General features: G+C 40.5%; 1 protein-coding gene across 1 annotated transcript in view; it reads left to right on the plus strand.

Annotated features, from left to right (window-relative positions):
* Ano4 (anoctamin 4) overlaps window positions 1-17,954 on the plus strand; it is a 337,519-nt gene extending 319,565 nt beyond the window's left edge. The window contains exons 26-29 of the mRNA XM_042693158.1: window positions 6,944-7,063; window positions 12,307-12,412; window positions 14,035-14,230; window positions 17,172-17,954. Coding sequence (XP_042549092.1) covers window positions 6,944-7,063; window positions 12,307-12,412; window positions 14,035-14,226 — 418 coding nt within the window. The 3' untranslated portion in view covers window positions 14,227-14,230; window positions 17,172-17,954. The remainder of the gene's footprint in view (window positions 1-6,943; window positions 7,064-12,306; window positions 12,413-14,034; window positions 14,231-17,171) is intronic.

Here is a 17,954-nt window from a genome sequence, read left to right on the forward strand (position 1 = left end):
AACGTTGTCTATAGCCATTGTAGTTCAATGAGCCTAAAGAATAAAGTGCCACTAAACCAAGTCAATTGAATTAAGCAAACCTGGCCTGGATCCAATTCCACTATTAATCTAACATAAGTGCACTAAGGCTCAGATTGTTTAAGAGTGTGATACAGCTCACAATCCAATTAGTTGAAGATGTTTCTATGAAGTTCTTTATGACAAGAACCCTGTGGCTATTTGACACTAATTATCTAGGAACTTCAAGTGAGTATGTCATTCCATTTTAGAGATTTAAGTCTTAGATTGTACTACTTAGGCATTTCTTTCTCATTGTAACTACAGTCAACATTCTCTTTTGGGCGTAGACTTTTAAAAAAAAAAACTAAGCCTAATCTTTCTAAAAGATTATACTATTTAAGCACTCAGTAAAGTCTATTATACTTAGATCAAAGCCCAACGAAGTCAACACCAGGAAATGGAAATGGGTACAGCCAAGAAGGGGGGTGGGGGCCAAGGGGAGAGAGGTAGATGAATGAAGTGGGGAAACGGGAAGAATGCCATCCAGAATTCACTGTATGCACCACAAAATTAAGAAAAGTAAGGGAAGGGGTGAGACTATCGAAGGGTGTGACACTAATCAAGACGCATTGTATTCACAACTGCTTTGTTATAGGGCACCTCCTCTGTACAACTACTTAAAGATGATGGGTTAAAAAAAAAAAACGCTACTTTCACATATGTTTTACATTTCTCCTCAACACAACTCTGGGAAGGAGACACGCATTACTACCATCACTTTGAGGACAGTAAAAGGTTAAGGGAAGTCAATTCCAGAGACACAGTTGGCACACACAGAGACGAAACTGCTCTGATATCTAGTTCATCAGTGCCACAGGGTCCTCTGGCTTGCCAACAAGTGGGGATTAAATTTTTTCTTATAACCTCCTTAACTCAGCTGTACTTCCTAGGGTTTTTTTAAATTATGTATGGTATTTTATTAATTTATTTTGTGTGTTGGTACTAGGGCTTGAACTCAATACATAGACCCTGCCTTTTAGAACTCTTTTTCTCCCCTTTTTCCCCCTCTTTTTCTGTGCCATTCAAGGGACTTGAACTCAGGGCATGGGTACAGTCCCTTATCTTTTTTGCTCCGTACTAGCATTCTACCATTTGAGCCGCAGTTCCACTTCTGGCTCTTTGGTAGTTAATTGGAGGTAAAAGTGTTAAGGCTTTTCCTGCCTAGGCTGGCTTCACCATGATCGTCAGATACCAGTTTCCTGAGTAGCTAGTATTACATGGGTGAGCCACTGGCACCCTACAATTTTCTTTGCAAAACTGTCCCTTTGATGTAAGAATTCGCTTTCACTTTCAGTGTATGGTTCTGTCTCTGTCTTTTAATCCACTGGTCATTTTTCTGTGTGTTAAAATATATATATATATTTCTTCATGAATCTTATTTTCTACCCTAGCAGCCATGCTATTACTTTTACATTTTTTTTTTCTCCCTCTATTGCCTCCTTTTTCTTTTTCCAATTTAGAAATGCCTTTGCAATGATTGAACTTAGAGGGGAGCAGAAGCGTTGAATTTTAGAAAGTCACAGGCTTTGGGAATTAGATGTGTTGCTGTAGTGAACTCCTCCTTAGAACTGAATCCAGCTGTGGTGATGCCATTCTTCCGTTTAAATTGAACCTAATGCAGAAGTGCTCCATGGCACTCAGTTACCTTGTCTCTCTCCAAAGCTCTAGCTCACATCTGCATTCTCTCCTTGCTCTTCTTTAAGCCTTCCCTGGCTTCTCCATGAGTGAGAATTTCATTCATATGTCCTGCATCCTTTGGTTCACATGCTCCCTTGTCCTATGAGAAAGCGTTGCTCCTTCCTGCCCTATGTGTTGTGTCCCTGGCCACGTTGTACACTGCTTGAGAGCAGGGGACCACATCTTTCATTCCTGTACATTCCAGGCACAATTTGGCTTAGATCCTTGACAATCAAAGCTACAGTGACATGGTGGAAAGACCATCTAGCTAGGTCTGAAGTTACAAATGTTTAGAGGCAGTGTTGTCTAAGCACTGGGTGCTCTAGAAGTTTTTGACTTTTTTTTCTTTCCTCTGGATGTGTTCCTTCTTACTGGCTTCAGCTTAGCTGTGCCAAGTCTTGAAGTTCATTCACGCTGCTCACTGTTAGCAAGATGAAGTTACCTCCACTCATGGGGTGCCTTCACATGAATCCTTTGGAAAGGAGTATACAGGGCTCTGAGCATGCATCCAGACACAAAAACTATGAAGTAATCCCAAAGATGTGTATTATAAAATAGTTCTTCACAGTTAAAATGCTAATGAGCTATTCTGGGTGGGACATAACTTTAATCCCAGTTAGTTGGAAAGCAGAGACAAGAAGATCCTTGTCCCAAGACCAGCCCAGCTAAAATCCCAAGATCTTATCTTGGGGAAAAATAAACACAAATATTTTATAAAGGACTAGGAGCATGCATCAAGTGGTATTGTTAGTGCTACAGTGCAATTGACCAACTAAAAATATTCCTAGACAATATATAGTAACCAGGTCAATTCCCTTCCCCGCCACCACCCCCTACAACCCTGCCACTAAACAGACAAAATGACTGTTCAGAAAGTCATGGACTGGTTTTTCAAAACATTTTATAAAGATACATGATGGCCTTACAATTATCATGAAGTATATACGTTAAAAAATATCCTTGGATAGTGGCATGAATCAAAGCAAATGATCCTAACCAGGTCCCAGTGGCTCACACCTGTATAACCCTAACTACTTAGAAGGCTGAGCTCTGAAGGATCATTCTCATCTTACTCATATTTTTTATTTTTTAATATATATTTTTATTGTAAAGATACTGTACAGAGGGGTTACAGTTACATGAGCAAGGTAATGAGTCCATTTCCTATCGAGCAGTTACCCCCTCCTTTATTTTTCCCTTCCATCCCTTCCCTTTCCACCTCCCCAACTCCTCCCTCCCTACCCCTTCTGAAGTTGTATAGTTCATTTTCAATAGTGTCTTATGCAAGTACCTGACATCTTTACTGCAACAAGTGAGAAGTCCCCTTTCTTCTATCCTCCCTCCTCAGCCTGAGAAGCTTCACTTAGAAAGCAGATTTGACTTTAAAACACACACACACACACACACACACACACACACTCATCTTCCTAATTGCCCCTAGCTTTTGCAAATTCTGGTTCCTATTCCTAGGCTGTTGATATCTCAATATCTAAAACCTCAAAGGCCAATTCAAAGACATGTTCTGGTGAGATTGACCTGAAATCCACAGACCTGTGAGGCTTCTTGAAAGAGTGTTGCTTCATAATGCAACCACAGCTATGCCTTTTTCAGAAATGCACACAGAGGCCATATGGTTTCTGCTGCTGTCTGTGGCTGTCCAGCTATGGCAAGAGGTTGGTGAGCTGGCACATGGTCACCACTGGCTCAACTATGTACTTTTCTCAAAAGTATGCAAAATCTCACTTCCTGGAATTCACCACAGCCTCAACTATTCGACATTGGCAGTAGCTGAGATTCTACTGTGGTGAAAGGGACTCAGGAAAGGTCTAGAATGTTCAGTATTAGTAGCTCTTCTTCTCCTATGATGATTGAAAATGAGATGGAGAGAATATGAGAACCTTACGTCCATATTCCATGCTTTGCACACCCCCCCAAGGAATAACCAGACATTAAAGACATGTTTTCCACAGGGATGTGTGATTGGCATTACATGTGGATACTTCATCAACAGATTTAAAGATTGGTCCCCTTTATTTTGTGGGATAGAGAATGACAGATATTGTCCATAAAACAGGTGTCTTACTTGAATTTTGATGCTATCAATGGAGTTTTTCAACAGAGAACCAGTAGATAGCAACTTTAATCTCCACCGTGCACCAGGCCCATTTTGGGAGATAAGAATGCAGAAATATTCCATTTCACTCTTGGGCCTGGGTTTTGCCCTTTCCAGAGCACCATCTATTTCCCACTGCTCAGCTCCTAAGAAGGTTGGTAGATTCTGTGTTTCACAACTAGCTCTCCCTCAGTGACAACTAATAATCATCAAGAAGTTGATGTGTTTTCACATCAAGTTCATGGATGAGAGAGCCATCACTCCAAACTGCCCTTTCAAGGAGAGGTAGCCAAAGATTAAGGCATGTTACATACCCACTGGCCATTTGTATTCCCCAATGGGAATAAAGAGGGTAAATCAATAACAAATGGGCCTTTCGGTCTGCCTCATTTTTTTTAAGGCTGTGATAAAGTCAGTGATTTCTCTGAAACTAAACAATACACCTAACCAATGTGCTCTCAGAACTGTTTGGGTCTTGACTTTAAAGTTCAGCAACTCAGTATAATCATATCAGACACACTGAAGAGTATCCGAAGAGTCATAAATCCATTCAATAATAACTATGTATTCCCTTCCTGCTAGATACAAGAAATTAATAAATGAATAATCATTGCTCACATTTATCTTGTTATAGGGTAAGCCTGGTATTTCATGCTGTACATACATCCCCATGATAACACAATGGAGGGGACCCAGTTACATGGAACTGGCAATATGGTGGTACATATTTGTAATCCCAGCTACTCAGCATACAGAAACAGGAAGGTCAAAGTTCAAAGCTAGCCTAAGCAAATTAGATAGACCTTATTTCAAGAACAAGACAGCTACTCAAGAGGCAGACACTGTTCAAGACCAGCCCATACAAAGTCAGAGCAGGACCCTGCCTTAAAAGGGCTGGGGGTATACCTCAGAAGGTAAAACCCTGCTCAAGGCCCTGAGTTCAACCCAGCACTGGAAAAAAATTATATAGGAATAGGTAGATAAGTCAGTGTTAGAACAGCTTGTCTAGCAGGCTAAGTTCAATCTCGAGCAATGCACACATACACAGAGTTACATAAGTTGTCAAGATTATATGACTAGAAAGGAACAGAGGTAACATTTGATCCCACAGACAAACTTTTAGTATTATAATGCACTGCCTGCCAGTACAAAATGAGAAGAAAGCCACATCCTCAAGAAGCCTGTTATCACGGGGGAGTCCAGGAAATTGTGTTATTCCTGGTCCATTCACAAGACAATGTCCTAAATATCAAGCACTATTTAAAGGCATATGTTAAAAGGTAACTATGATTGCTAGGCACCAGTGGCTCACTGGCTCATGAGGCTGAAATCTGAGGATCGCGGTTCAAAGCAAGCCTGGGGAATGTCCGTGAGACTCTCATCTCCAGTTACCCACCAAAAAACCAGAAGTGGCGCTGTGGCTCAAGTGGTAGAGCGCTAGCCTTGAGCTGAAGAGCTCAGGGACAATGCCCAGGCCCAGAATTCAAGCCCCACAACTGACCAAAAAATAAAGGTGTCTATGAGAGTATTACGTTTATGCCCATCAAGTTTTCATACATTGTTATTTCAGTAAAAGAATGTGTTTAGACTTGAAACTACTTTCTTTGCGGGGGGTGTGGATAGGTGTACTGGGGTTTGAACTCAAGACCTCACATTTGTGAGCAAATCCTTTACCACTTGAGCCATAGAATTCTTTTTGCTGTAGGTATTTTTCTAGCCTATGGCTCAGGCCAGCCTTGGACCATAGACTTCCTACTTAAGCCTCTCAAACAGCTGGGATTTTAGGCATGAGTCACCATGCCAGGCTACAAGATAATTTTCAAAGATATAAGAGATTTCTGAGACATAGACTTTTCTTACACATAACCTTTCAAAAACTGCTATTTCATAAATGCAAATATTACTAGAATGATCAATAGAATCATTGGTTCTCTTACCCAGTCAATTGAGAAGGATCAATAGGCAGTGTTTAGTTTTTCTCCAGTCACATCAATTGAATTGCATGATTACTGGGTTCCTTTCACTAAGTGGGATTTTGCTAGGTCCTAGGATAAAAGAATACTTAAGACACTAGTTCTGCTGCTCAAAATCCATAGTCTGAAAGAGAAGACGTACACATATATAGCCAACACTTGTACAAGTCATGTGGTAATTGTAAACTAAGTGCCTCAATGCTTCAGAGAAAGAAGAGAAGGAGGAGAGTTGTGCTGACTGGGGGGGTTAGGGTATTTTCTCAGGAATGGATTAGTAGCATTGCTTACTCATATGTTAGCTATTTTTAATCTTTTCTGTGACCAAATACCTGACAGAAGCAATTTAGAGGAGGAGAGATTTCTTCTGGTCCTCCTTTTCCAAGGGTTCAGCCCACAGTCTTGGCACTATGTTCCTGGGCCTGAAATAAGGAAGGAAAAATGGCCTGGAGGACCAAGCAGACACAGGAAGGGGCCAAGCACAAGACAACCTCTAAGCACCTCCCCCCAGATACCTACTTCCTCCAGTGATGTCCTACCTCCTAAGGTTTCCAGAACCTTGCAAAATACCCCATCATTTGGGAACCTAAGCTTTAAAACCTGAACCTGTGGAAGATATTGCATAGTCAAGCCCATCATTGAGAAAGGAGTAGGAAATTCCAACAGAAAAGTCAGTCTAGCAGAGACCAAAAAAAGGTGTTGTACTCATGTATCACATGTAGCATGAGATGTGAGATAAGAAACATCAGAGTCACACTAACCATATTCATGCCATTTTGAATGAATTTCTTCAAGTTTAATGAATATTGATGAGTGAGAGTAAGTATGTGTATGTATGTGTGTGTGTTTATATGTTCGTGTGTATGATCATATGATGCTGTCATTTACCTGTTTCATTGAAGCTTTGACTGGAGTATTGATGATAATTTTGAACCAGACAGACTAGAACAAAGAAGTAACTTGTTCCTGATTCCGAATGCCTATGGCTTTCAAGTTCCTGTGACAAGACAAGGCACTTGCAATTGTAGCGAATTCTAGGAAGTTGGGTCTTCTAGGAAGTAATGAAAGTGGATGCAGAAAAGCCGACTCAGGATCTAATTACAGAATCTGTATTCTCTCCTAGGTGCATGGTTGGCTATGTGAATGCCAGCTTGTCTGTATTTCGGATTTCTGACTTCGAGAACCGGTCGGAGCCTGAGTCTGATGGCAGTGAGTTCTCGGGGACTCCTCTCAAGTACTGCAGGTACTGGCTCTAGCAAAGGGGTTGTGTACCCTGACAGCTCCTTACGGCTGAGTTAAAGCAGTGCTTCTCAATCTTCACTGTGCTTTATAGTCAAATGATAAAAAATGAAATTCATCAAGGGGAAGTAGGGAATGAAAGAAAACAGAAACACTGAAGAAATTTCAACTAAAATTAGTTAAAAGAGGACCATAACTGGGTCAGTAAGGTTAGTTACAAATCCAGAATTATGAGTAGGCCAATTCTGTGCCCTTGAGGGCCAAAATAATGTTAAAAAAAGAAGCAAAGGATGAAGAATAGCCAGGACACTTTTGAGGATATGAGATTCATCTTACATTAAGACAGAGTATGAAATTTCAGTGAATAATTAGTGTGGTGGTATTGCAGGTAAATAGAATTGAGAACTCCAAACACAGAAAAAATCATGTACTATGGTTCCATCTACAAACAGTCCAAAGCAGAAAAAGTAAGTCTTCGACTTAGGAAAATGTGTGCATGAATGAAACTATAGAGAAAACAAAAGAATCATTATCACAAAAGTTAGAATATAGTTACCTCTCAGGGTAGTTGAAAAATTACAAAATAGTTACCTCTAATATTCTGTGTTTCATCTTGGATGGAAAGTCCACAAGGATTTGCTTTTTCTTTCAAAAGAATAACCCCCTCTTATACTAGGAAAACAACGTTTATTCAAGCCAGTGAGTCATCCATTCCTTGGGAAATAGATGAAATGCATTACTTAGGCCCAGAGGAAATTTTCCATATTCCTACATTATAAAATTGAGGTATCATTTTCTAAAAGCAACTAAATCACTTGGCAATCTCTCCTCCAAATGTTAGTATTAACATTAAAGTAAATAATATTAATGCCATTTGACTACTTAATGCCATCTTTTAAGGTTAGAGAAGTAAAACTTTGATTTTATTCACTTTGAAACTGGGTCTTGTGGTTGCACAGAGACAGAAGGAAGTCAGAACACAGGCAGCCTGTTGCTTTGCAAATAAATAGATTGGACACACCAAAAGCTGAGAAACAGGGCTGGAAATGGAGAACAATCATAGAGTACATGAGACAAGTACTTAGCACGTTAAAGTCCCTGTATATTCTCTCTCTCTCTCTCTCACTCACTCACACACACACACACACACACACACAATTAGAGGGCAACTTGTGTTTAAACACAGCTTTTTTTCCATACTCGGTCTAATAGAAACACACCAGTGGGGTCATGGGTAAGCTGAAGCAAAAACTCAGAGCACATGCAACTATAATCTGCAAGCCCATAAAAGAAAAGAATTAGAGTACAAATTTTAGAGGCAGACCCTAATTGATTGATTTTTGATTGATTGATTGTGCCAGTATTGGAGCTTGAACTCAGGGCCTAGTGCTCTCTCTTGGCTTTTTTGCTCAAGGTTGTTGCTCTACTACTTACACCACACCTCTACTTGTATTTTTATTAACAGGGAAAACTTCCCAAAAAGGAATTTTTAGTGGTAGTCAACACTGTTGCATAAAAAGTTTAAGGAGTCACGGAACAGCTAAGTTACATTCTAACAAAGTGAGTACCAGGAGGTTGGACCTTGAGGTTTCACAGAAGGGGAAAACGAATAGAGCAAGGAAAGGTGGGTGAGTTGAGTAATTAATATTCAGTGTACACATGTGAAGATGGAGCCAGGTACGTTGAAGGGATGAGTGGAGTTAGAAAGACAGGAGAGAATGAGGGAAGGGGTGACATTGATCAAGGTGCTTTGTACTCACAAACTGACATGTTAAATTGAAACCCCTTTGTACTTAAAGATAAATAATAAAAAATAAACAGATAATAATAATAAAAGTTTATGACTCCACTGAGGGTGACTGGAAACTGGGGTCAATTTGTATATTTTTATAAACATACCACTGACTAAAATCAGATATATATATAGAACAAAAGTATCTTTCTACCATTATGAAATCCTTACTTGGAATATTTCTGAAATACAGGTATGTAGACATGAACAAAGGGATGCCATTTCTTAACTTAATTGCAGAAAACTTACTAAGTAGCTCCACTTTACGGAAAGTCAACAGAGGGCAGAGTAAGCCATGTGAACTTTTGTTCCTGAACATTCTTCTTCCTAAAAGTCAATGCGTAGTAATTGAACCTGCAATGGGGAAAATGAAGCACAGAGTAGCGAGAACAGTGCTTTAGATGCTCTTTTCATCCTTATCACCACAGGGAGTGCCAGCAGTTTGAAGGCACTAATAAATGCATTGTTAATTTCAGCACCAGTTATTTATCACTCTAATGACAAAGTAATCATGATATATTATTACTACATATCCATAGAGTAATTAATAATAATGAAGATGGAGACGGTGGTGATGGTAATGGTGACAGCTCATATTTTTCATAGTAACTGATATGTCTCTAAGTTATTCTTCACAGGAGATTATTCTGCTTTTTCATTATATGTAAATCTGTGTTGATCACTGATGATATCTTTATATACAAAATCTGAATTATCATAAACTTTTTATGCAGACACAGCATATCTGTAGTACAGAACTAATCAAATCATTAGTATTTCCAGAGTGTTCTAAATTTCTGAAATGAATGAAAAAGAGCACAGGGTTTGAGCGCTGGGAAACGTTGACATTAAGGAGTCAGTTTTCAGTTTTTTTACCTGTGACAGGGAAAGGGTAATCGCATCGGTAATCACATGGATTAAAGTTTCCAGATCATCCCTTTACCCCAAGTAGGTGCTCAACAAACATGCAGAATTTGATCTTGACATTAGGAAGAACTCTTTAGTTTCTACAAGTGGCAGAAATGTAGTTCAGACAACTGGGAGAGTCAAGGAGTAATAGAGGTTTTAGTAATAACTGGATTGTCCCAAGTCAGACACTGGTGGCTCATGCCTGTGATCCTAGCTACTTGTAGGAGTCTGAAAATGAGAGGATCATGGTTTGTGGCCATCCTAGGTAGAAAAGTTTAGAAACCTACCTTCTCAATCTATAGCTAGACATCAAGTGGCACATGCATGTCATCCTAAGCTAGATGGAAGGCTGAGATAGGGAGGATTTTGGTTATAGAATATTCTGGGCACAAAAGTCTGTGAGACTCCATCTCAATGGAAAGAAGCTGGCCCTAGTGGTACATCATCCCAACTAGATCCAGAAGACTGTAGCCAGGTATGTACCTGAGTAAGAAGTGAGGCTCTGGTGGGTGACAATGTTGTCAGACACCTTGTATTCATATACTGTTTTGTAGAATGGGAACCTCTTTGTAAAACTACTTAAAAATAATAATTTTTAAAAAGTGAGGATCTAGCTCAAAAATAACTAGCAAAAAGAATGGCTACAGGCATGGATCAGCAGTAAAGTGTTAGCATATCAAGTATAAGTTCAAACTCCAGTACACACACACACAGTATAAGTTCAAACTCCAGTACACACACACACACACACACACACACACACACACACACACACACACACACACACACACACACACACACACACACACACACACACACACACACACACACACACACACACACACACACACACACACACAATAACAGCCAGGTGCTGGTTCAAAGCAGCCAGGCAGGAAAGTCTGTGAAACTCTTACCTCCAATTAACCACCAGAAAACCAGAAATATCACTGTGGCATAAAGTAGTAGAGTGCTAGCATTGAACAAAAGAGCTCAGGGACAGCATCCAAGCCCTGAATTCAACACCAACACCAAGCAATACTTGAATGCCAACACATGCTGGCTCAGGAGGACCCTGCCTCTTTGCTGGCTCTTGTTTTGTTCTACTGACTCCATTATAAAATAGTTTTCTCCCTCTCTCTCTCTCTCTCTCTCTCTCTCTCTTTTGCTCTCCCTCACTCTCACTCTCTTTTTCTCTCGCTCTGCCCAGTATTTTTAGCTTTAAAAAATAGTATTGTAAAGATTTGCAGAGAGGTTACATAAGTCAGATAATGAGTACCTTTCTTTTTGAACAATGTCACCCCTTCCCTCACTCTCTCCCAGTTTTTCTGCCATCCCCACCCACAAGTTGTATAGTTGTTTCAATATAGTGAACTGTGAGTACTACTATTACATTGGTTTACCCTTTGTCACTCCATTTCTGTGTTCTCTTACCCTCCCAAACACAGATCAATGAACAAAAGACAAAAAGAAAACAAAAATAGCCGCAAAGAAAACCTCTCTTGTTTCCATTTCCTGGAGTTCATTTCGATAAATATTATTTTATATGGTCAGATGCGCATAGACATTGCATCTTTGTGTTCCTCTCCTAAGAGTTTCCTCCTTGGGTCTCACTGTGTGAGTGAGTGCCTAGAGTACTGTATAATTTATCATATCTCAGTGTATTTTATATCTAGCTTCCACATATGAGAGAAAACATATGCCATTGGTCTCTCTGAGCTTGGCTTACCTCACTTAACATGATTTGTTCTAGTTCCATCTACCTCCTTGCAAATAACTTACTATTCTTTCTAATAGCTGGGTAAATTTCCACTGTGTATAGGTACCAAACTTTTTGGATTCACTCATCTATTATAGGGCATCTGGGCTGTTTGCATAACTTAGTATCCCTACAGTTTTGATATACCAGAAGTTTGAGGCCTTTTCCTTCTGTTGGCATAGTAATACTTCATTAGTAATTGTTTTAGCATATATCTTTGTTGATGCATTTTGCTGAGCCAGCTTTGAGCACAAGTCAGAGAAGGGTGAGTTCTGTTCAACTTCTATGGAAGATTCCCCAGAGCAGAACGGATATTCTTTTTACCATAAAAAAAAAGAAATGCTGGAAACTTGGCACCAGTGACTCACACATGTAACCCTAGCTACTCAGGAGGTTGATAGCTGAGGATAGCAGTTCGAAGCCAGTACAGGCAGAAAAGTCCATGAGACAATTATTTCCAGTAAACTACTCAGAAAAAGCCAGGAGTAGCACTCTGGCTGAAATGGTAGAACATTAGCCTTGAGCACAAAGAGGCTCAAGGACAGCACCCAGGCCCTGAGTTCAAGCACCAGAACCAGCAAGAGAGAGGGAGGGGGGAAAGAGAGAGGGGGAAGAGAGAAAGGGATGGAGAGAAGGAGAGAGAAGGAGAGGCTGGCTAGAGGAGCAAGTAAAGTAAAACTTTACAAACATTGGTCCCATAAATGAAGACCATGTCATAAGAATGGGAGAGATTTGAGGATCACAAAAATCCTAGTTTGGAGTGCAACACTCTCCTGTGTCTTTATAGATATCGAGATTACCGGGACCCTCCTCACTCGCTGGTACCCTATGGCTACACACTGCAGTTCTGGCATGTCCTGGCTGCCCGGCTGGCTTTCATCATTGTGTTTGAGGTCAGTTTTCTCAACCAATTCCTTAATGTTCTTTGGCATACTGAAGTCATAAAGAATAACTGATGGGAACTTTCAATGTCCTTACCTTCTTCCAAAAGTGACCTAGTTACATTAAGAAACCTCTTTTTCCCCTGAATTCAAGTATTTGAGTTTTTCAATTAATATTTGGAAATCTATAATTGACGGTTAATGAGCAAGTCAAGAATGATTGGTCCAAAGTCCAATATTCAAGAGTTGTGGAGTGTCTCATTCCCACTCACATAGATGCTGATTTATCTGATTGGAGATGTGGCTTTGACCACACCCATCCAAATGGTTCTGAGTCAGATGTTCAAGCACTACAGTCTAGAAAACATTGGTCTAGGGTTTTCCAAGTCGTACCTCTGATTTCTGTACCATAATGTTTGCCACATTTACCCAAGTACACAGTATACGTGCATTACCTAAGACTTAAAATAGACATGAAAGGTACCTAGCAACTGTTTCTGTTATGCATCAATAAAATCTACCGTCTATTTCTTTTCAGTCTTTTAGAAAATTGATAACAAAAGTAGTTTTCACTTCTCACACTCATCATAAATGTGAAGTCTATCTCTTGTCCTGTGGCTAGAGCCACATTAAGATAAGCTGAAGAAGCCTATTGGGTTAGATGAGAAATTTCTTAATATTCAGAGACTCATTAAGCTGCTCATTCCTGAGAATTAGCTTAACAGGGATTCAGTTCCCCTTTAAAGAAGTTTTTTTTAACATAACACTCTTAAAATTTTTCAGACAAAATGGAAAGGGAGTCACATTAGTCACATTAAGGTATTATTTGGCTTAGAATTTTCCATTTCCTTTTAGTACCTTGTTGCTATTATATATATATATGTATGTATGGGTATGTGTGTGTATATAGATATATGTAACTATAAATACATGCAAAAGTCTCTCAATCTGCAGAATTGTGTGCCATCTATGTGTCACCAAATTATCAAGTTTCAAGTAAAAGGAAGGATACTGTTGCCGCTGAATATTATTTTATCCTTAGTAAATACTTTAGAAAGGGCCTTCTCATTGTTATTCGATACTCTATTGGTCACTAGATACAAATGAGCAGAGGTGGCCAAGTTTACCAAAAGGAAACCTTTTCTTCCTAAAATGACTGTCCATAAGCCTGATAATTCTTTCAATTCAGATTTGTAAAGCACCTGCCATCTACAAAACCTGTCTGAACACTTGCTTACAATTTTGGAAATGATACTCATTTTACCAGTGAGAATGGAGGGTCAGAGTAGGAGCTAAGGCAGGCATGCAGCTTGCTGAGTTCTGCTCAAAGGATGGGCTTTCTGATTCCATGATACAAATTCTCCCCAGTCTCATTTGAATTCTTTCTGCAGTCCCTGTTCACTTTCTCCCCCGGCTCCTCTTCCTCTGCCCTAGATGACATGACCTCAGATGAATTTCAATCCTCAACTACCCATCGGCATATCATGTGCCTTCCTGGCCCCCTCTCCCAGCTTCAGCTGCTTCCTTCACAGCCCAAAGGCCCAGCCCGTTCTCGTACCCACCCTCAAAACTTGTTCCAGGGAAGGCGGATGACAGACCTGACTGTGTCATGTTCTCCTCTGTTGTGTTTTTAGCACCTCGTGTTTTGTATAAAGCACCTCATTTCCTATCTGATCCCAGACCTCCCAAAAGATCTAAGGGATCGAATGAGAAGAGAGAAGTACTTGATCCAAGAGATGATGTATGAGGCAGAACTGGAGCGCCTCCAGAAAGAACGGAAGGAGAGGAAGAAAAATGGAAAAGCACACCACAACGAGTGGCCCTGAGCAGGTAAGTGAGGCGTGCTGATCTGAAGGCCCTGGAACAAAGCTTGCCATTGTCCCAGGACTGGGGATCAAAATAAGCTCCTTAGAAGCTTCCAGAACCACTTTGTTTCTTCAACAATTGCAACTTGATTATCCCTTCCCACATACCTGCCATTCTTCTTTGCCTTTGTGCTAGACTGGCCTTATGAACTCGCCCAGATGAAATAAACCTTTCTCTCCCTTCTATTCATTCCAGTCAGGCCATTTCTTCATGTCCCCTGGGCAGCATGTCCTTCTTTCTGGTAGAAGCCAGCCAGCCCTTCCTCTCACGTAACCTGGCCCTTCCACATCGCCCATCATTATTTCCTTGCAGGCTGATCCATGCCCCACCATGTCCTCTAAGCACGTTTTCCCAGACTCCTCAGCTCATTGAGAATCGCCCTAAACTTTGCTAGTTATTATCATCAGTACTACATATATTGAAAGCTTCTAATTGTTAGTGTTAATTTGTGATCTTCAAATAGTTATCAAGCTTCTGCATCCAAATGGTAAGAATTTTTTAGGACACTCTGTGAAGATTTTAATTTTTATTCTTTCAACTACCTCATGTTAGACATGAGGCGCTTAGTAACTGCACACTTGATTCGTAAAGGTTGGATGAACTGAGGTTGGGCTATCAAAAAGCTCCATAATATATCCACCCATCCTACTAGAAACTTTCTAGTAAGTCAGTTACTAACTTTGTGGCATTGGGCAAGTCACAAGACTTCTCTTAACCTCAGTTTCCTCAATGATGAATTTTTCAGATCAGTTCTCTGTTGTGATGCTCTGTGAGTCTAAAATTATTAACAGGAATTATTTCATCATTCTGGTCCTTTAATTCACTCTCCTTAACTTGATTAAAATTAACTTTGAGGGCTACAGATGACTTGTTAGTAAAATGCCTGCAAGCATAGATCTGAGTTCAAAACCTAGTACTGGGGGAAAAAAAAAAAAAAACACTTGTGAAAATATTTTCCAAAGTCAGCCTCCAAAGGGAAAAATGACGTGCATAAGGTAAAACAGTGGTTTCCACCTTCACTATACTAATATGTAGCAGATAGCTGTAGCGATGTTAGTGAAGTTGTCTCAGTCTGGCCCCCTCATAAATCTAGAAATTATTTACACATGGGAGATGAGAGTGAACTTGAAGTAAAGAAATTGTATCAAAGCCTGGCGGGGCAGCCCTGTAATCCCAGCTACTTGAGACGTGGAAACAGGAAGATGGGGAGTGTGAGACCAACCAGGCCAAGTGAGCAAGACTTCCTCCCAAACACAGAATGTAAGCGGAGGGGCTAAGGTGTGGCTGAAGTGATGGAGAGCTTGCCCGTGTGCAGGCAGCCCTGGGGCCAGCCTCCAGTACCAAAGCAAACAAGCACACCTGCAGGAATGAAAGTGGTGGGGAGATTTTTAACACTTGGCCCCACAACTCGGGTCCAAAGTAGGCTTTAAAAGAAATGTTTTTAATCTTTAAATAGTGGTACAAAGAAAGTCCATTTAACCGAGCAGTTTATGAATGCAGTGCATCTTGATCAGTGTTACTCTTTCAATATTCTCACACCCCTTCCACCCACCCCTTCTCTTTTCTTAATTTTGTGGTATATGCAATGAATTCTTGACTGTATTCATCCTTCTTTTCCCCTTTTCATTCATCTTCCCCCTGTTCCCACCCCCATAGTGCACGTACCCATTTCCTGCTGCTGATTTTTGGGGGTCTTGACCTAGTCATTCTAAAAGATTATACTATTTAAGTTTTCCCTAGAGTCTATTATACTTAAGTTAACTCATTTGCAACCACTAGCATACTGCTCACTCACCATAGCCAAGATAGGGAATCAGCCCAAATGTCCCTCACTGGCTGAATGGATCAAGAAAATGTGGTATATATACACAATGGAATTTTACTCATCTATTACAAAGACTGATATTGTAGAATTCATAAGGAAATGGAAAGACTTGGGGGGGATTACATTAAATGAAACAAGGGTTGCATGGATTCCCTCATTCTGGTAGTAGGATATACATAGGTAGATAGGATGTGACATCACTACAAGTGAGAAATGTTTTCTCCTACTTAGTAATTTGACCATGGCTTAACGTGTGCCTATTGGGCAGCATGAACGTGAAGCTCACAGAAGACAGTGGATCTGGGACATTAGCTGAGCAATACAGTGTCGTAGAAAGCTACCTGGGATATTTGTATGGTTGTCAAGCGTTGTGTTATAGCCTGCCAGATTCTACACCTGGCTCTTCCACTCTTATCTGTCTGATCTGTGGCATGGATTCTGTTTCCACTATTGCAAAAATAAAGAAGTTGGAGGAGACAGTGCTTGAATAGACATTCTGGCTTTAGCCTGCTTTGCCCCCAAGCTCCTGGGCCCTAACGTTCTAATAATGTTCTAAACACCCCATCTCTAGCTTGGGCCATTTCATGGAGGGAAAAGGCTGGTTATATCCACGTGGCTTTGGTAGGGTAGAAGGCAAGCATTGCCACAGAATATTGCTTCCTCAGAGTTCCAGTGGCGGAGATGCAGGCGCACTTGAATGGCATGGGCTGCACTGGGCAGCACAGCTAGTAACCCATCCTGGGAGTTTCTTCTGGCCTCCACCATTACTGACTGCATTCTTCTCATTTCTCATTGTCGGCTCAGAAACATTGTGTGCCCGTGTGTGTGTGTGCACGCGTGCATGTGCATGCGTGCATATATGTCTCTATCCCCTACTAGTTGGTAAGATGTCATGTTGCTTGAGACCGCCTTTCTAACTCAGTCAGTTCATCGACAAAGCAGATTTAATCATATTCACACCATACCTGACTCCATTTGGAGTTATACGTTGTCTGAATCCCTCTAACACATGGTAAGCACAAACCACTCCTTATCCAGCTCCTGTATACAAGATCTTGATGCATTCTTTTTCCTTTCCAGGTAATAGTTCATTTTCAGGCCAAGGACCTGACTTTTGTTTACTTCTCCCAGCTGTGCAAAAGCACATTTAAACGAATGACTAACAATGCAACCACAGTGCATGCTACAGACACCGGCAGCGCCCCGGGCAGGTCGGCAGCCAGTGGAGGACTGACGGCGGAGCCCTGCTGCTGAGACAGCTGCTGCCCTCCAGCACACAATTGCTATCTATCCATTGACCATTCTTGACAAAGACAAGCATGCACCTTCTGGGCAGTTCCATTCTCCAGTTTTTAAAACCAAGGGGGAACTTGTATACTGGGCCTGTTTTCTCAGCCTGTTTGCTACCTTTTTTGCATTCTACCCCATGTGAATTTTACAGACTCTGGGCTAACAAGGGTAATTTGGACACCTGGACATACATTCTTAGGATGTGATCATGTCCTAACTCTCACATCACCAAATGACACAGAAATGACCCTGTTTACAATGTTTTCTTTCTTTTTTTTTTAATTTCAGATCTTTCTGAGGAGATTATTATATATGACATATCTATAGCTATGTGTATGGCCATAGATGTATTTCTGTGTGTACATATGTATAGTCATGTATTCTGACATATGTACATACAATTACAGAGATATATTAAATGCATAGAAACCCCTGACTTGTACATAGCCAAAAAGTACTGACACGAATGACTAATTTTCACAGTCGAATAGTCATCAACATGAAGCCATGGTTAATGCTTGTATACTGTGAGGCAATAAAATTGAAAATAAATTTATGCATATGGAATATTTT

This window comes from Dipodomys spectabilis, unplaced genomic scaffold (genome assembly GCF_019054845.1).
Source record: "Dipodomys spectabilis isolate Male_0828 unplaced genomic scaffold, ASM1905484v1 ptg000163l, whole genome shotgun sequence".
Classification (NCBI taxonomy): domain Eukaryota; kingdom Metazoa; phylum Chordata; class Mammalia; order Rodentia; family Heteromyidae; genus Dipodomys; species Dipodomys spectabilis.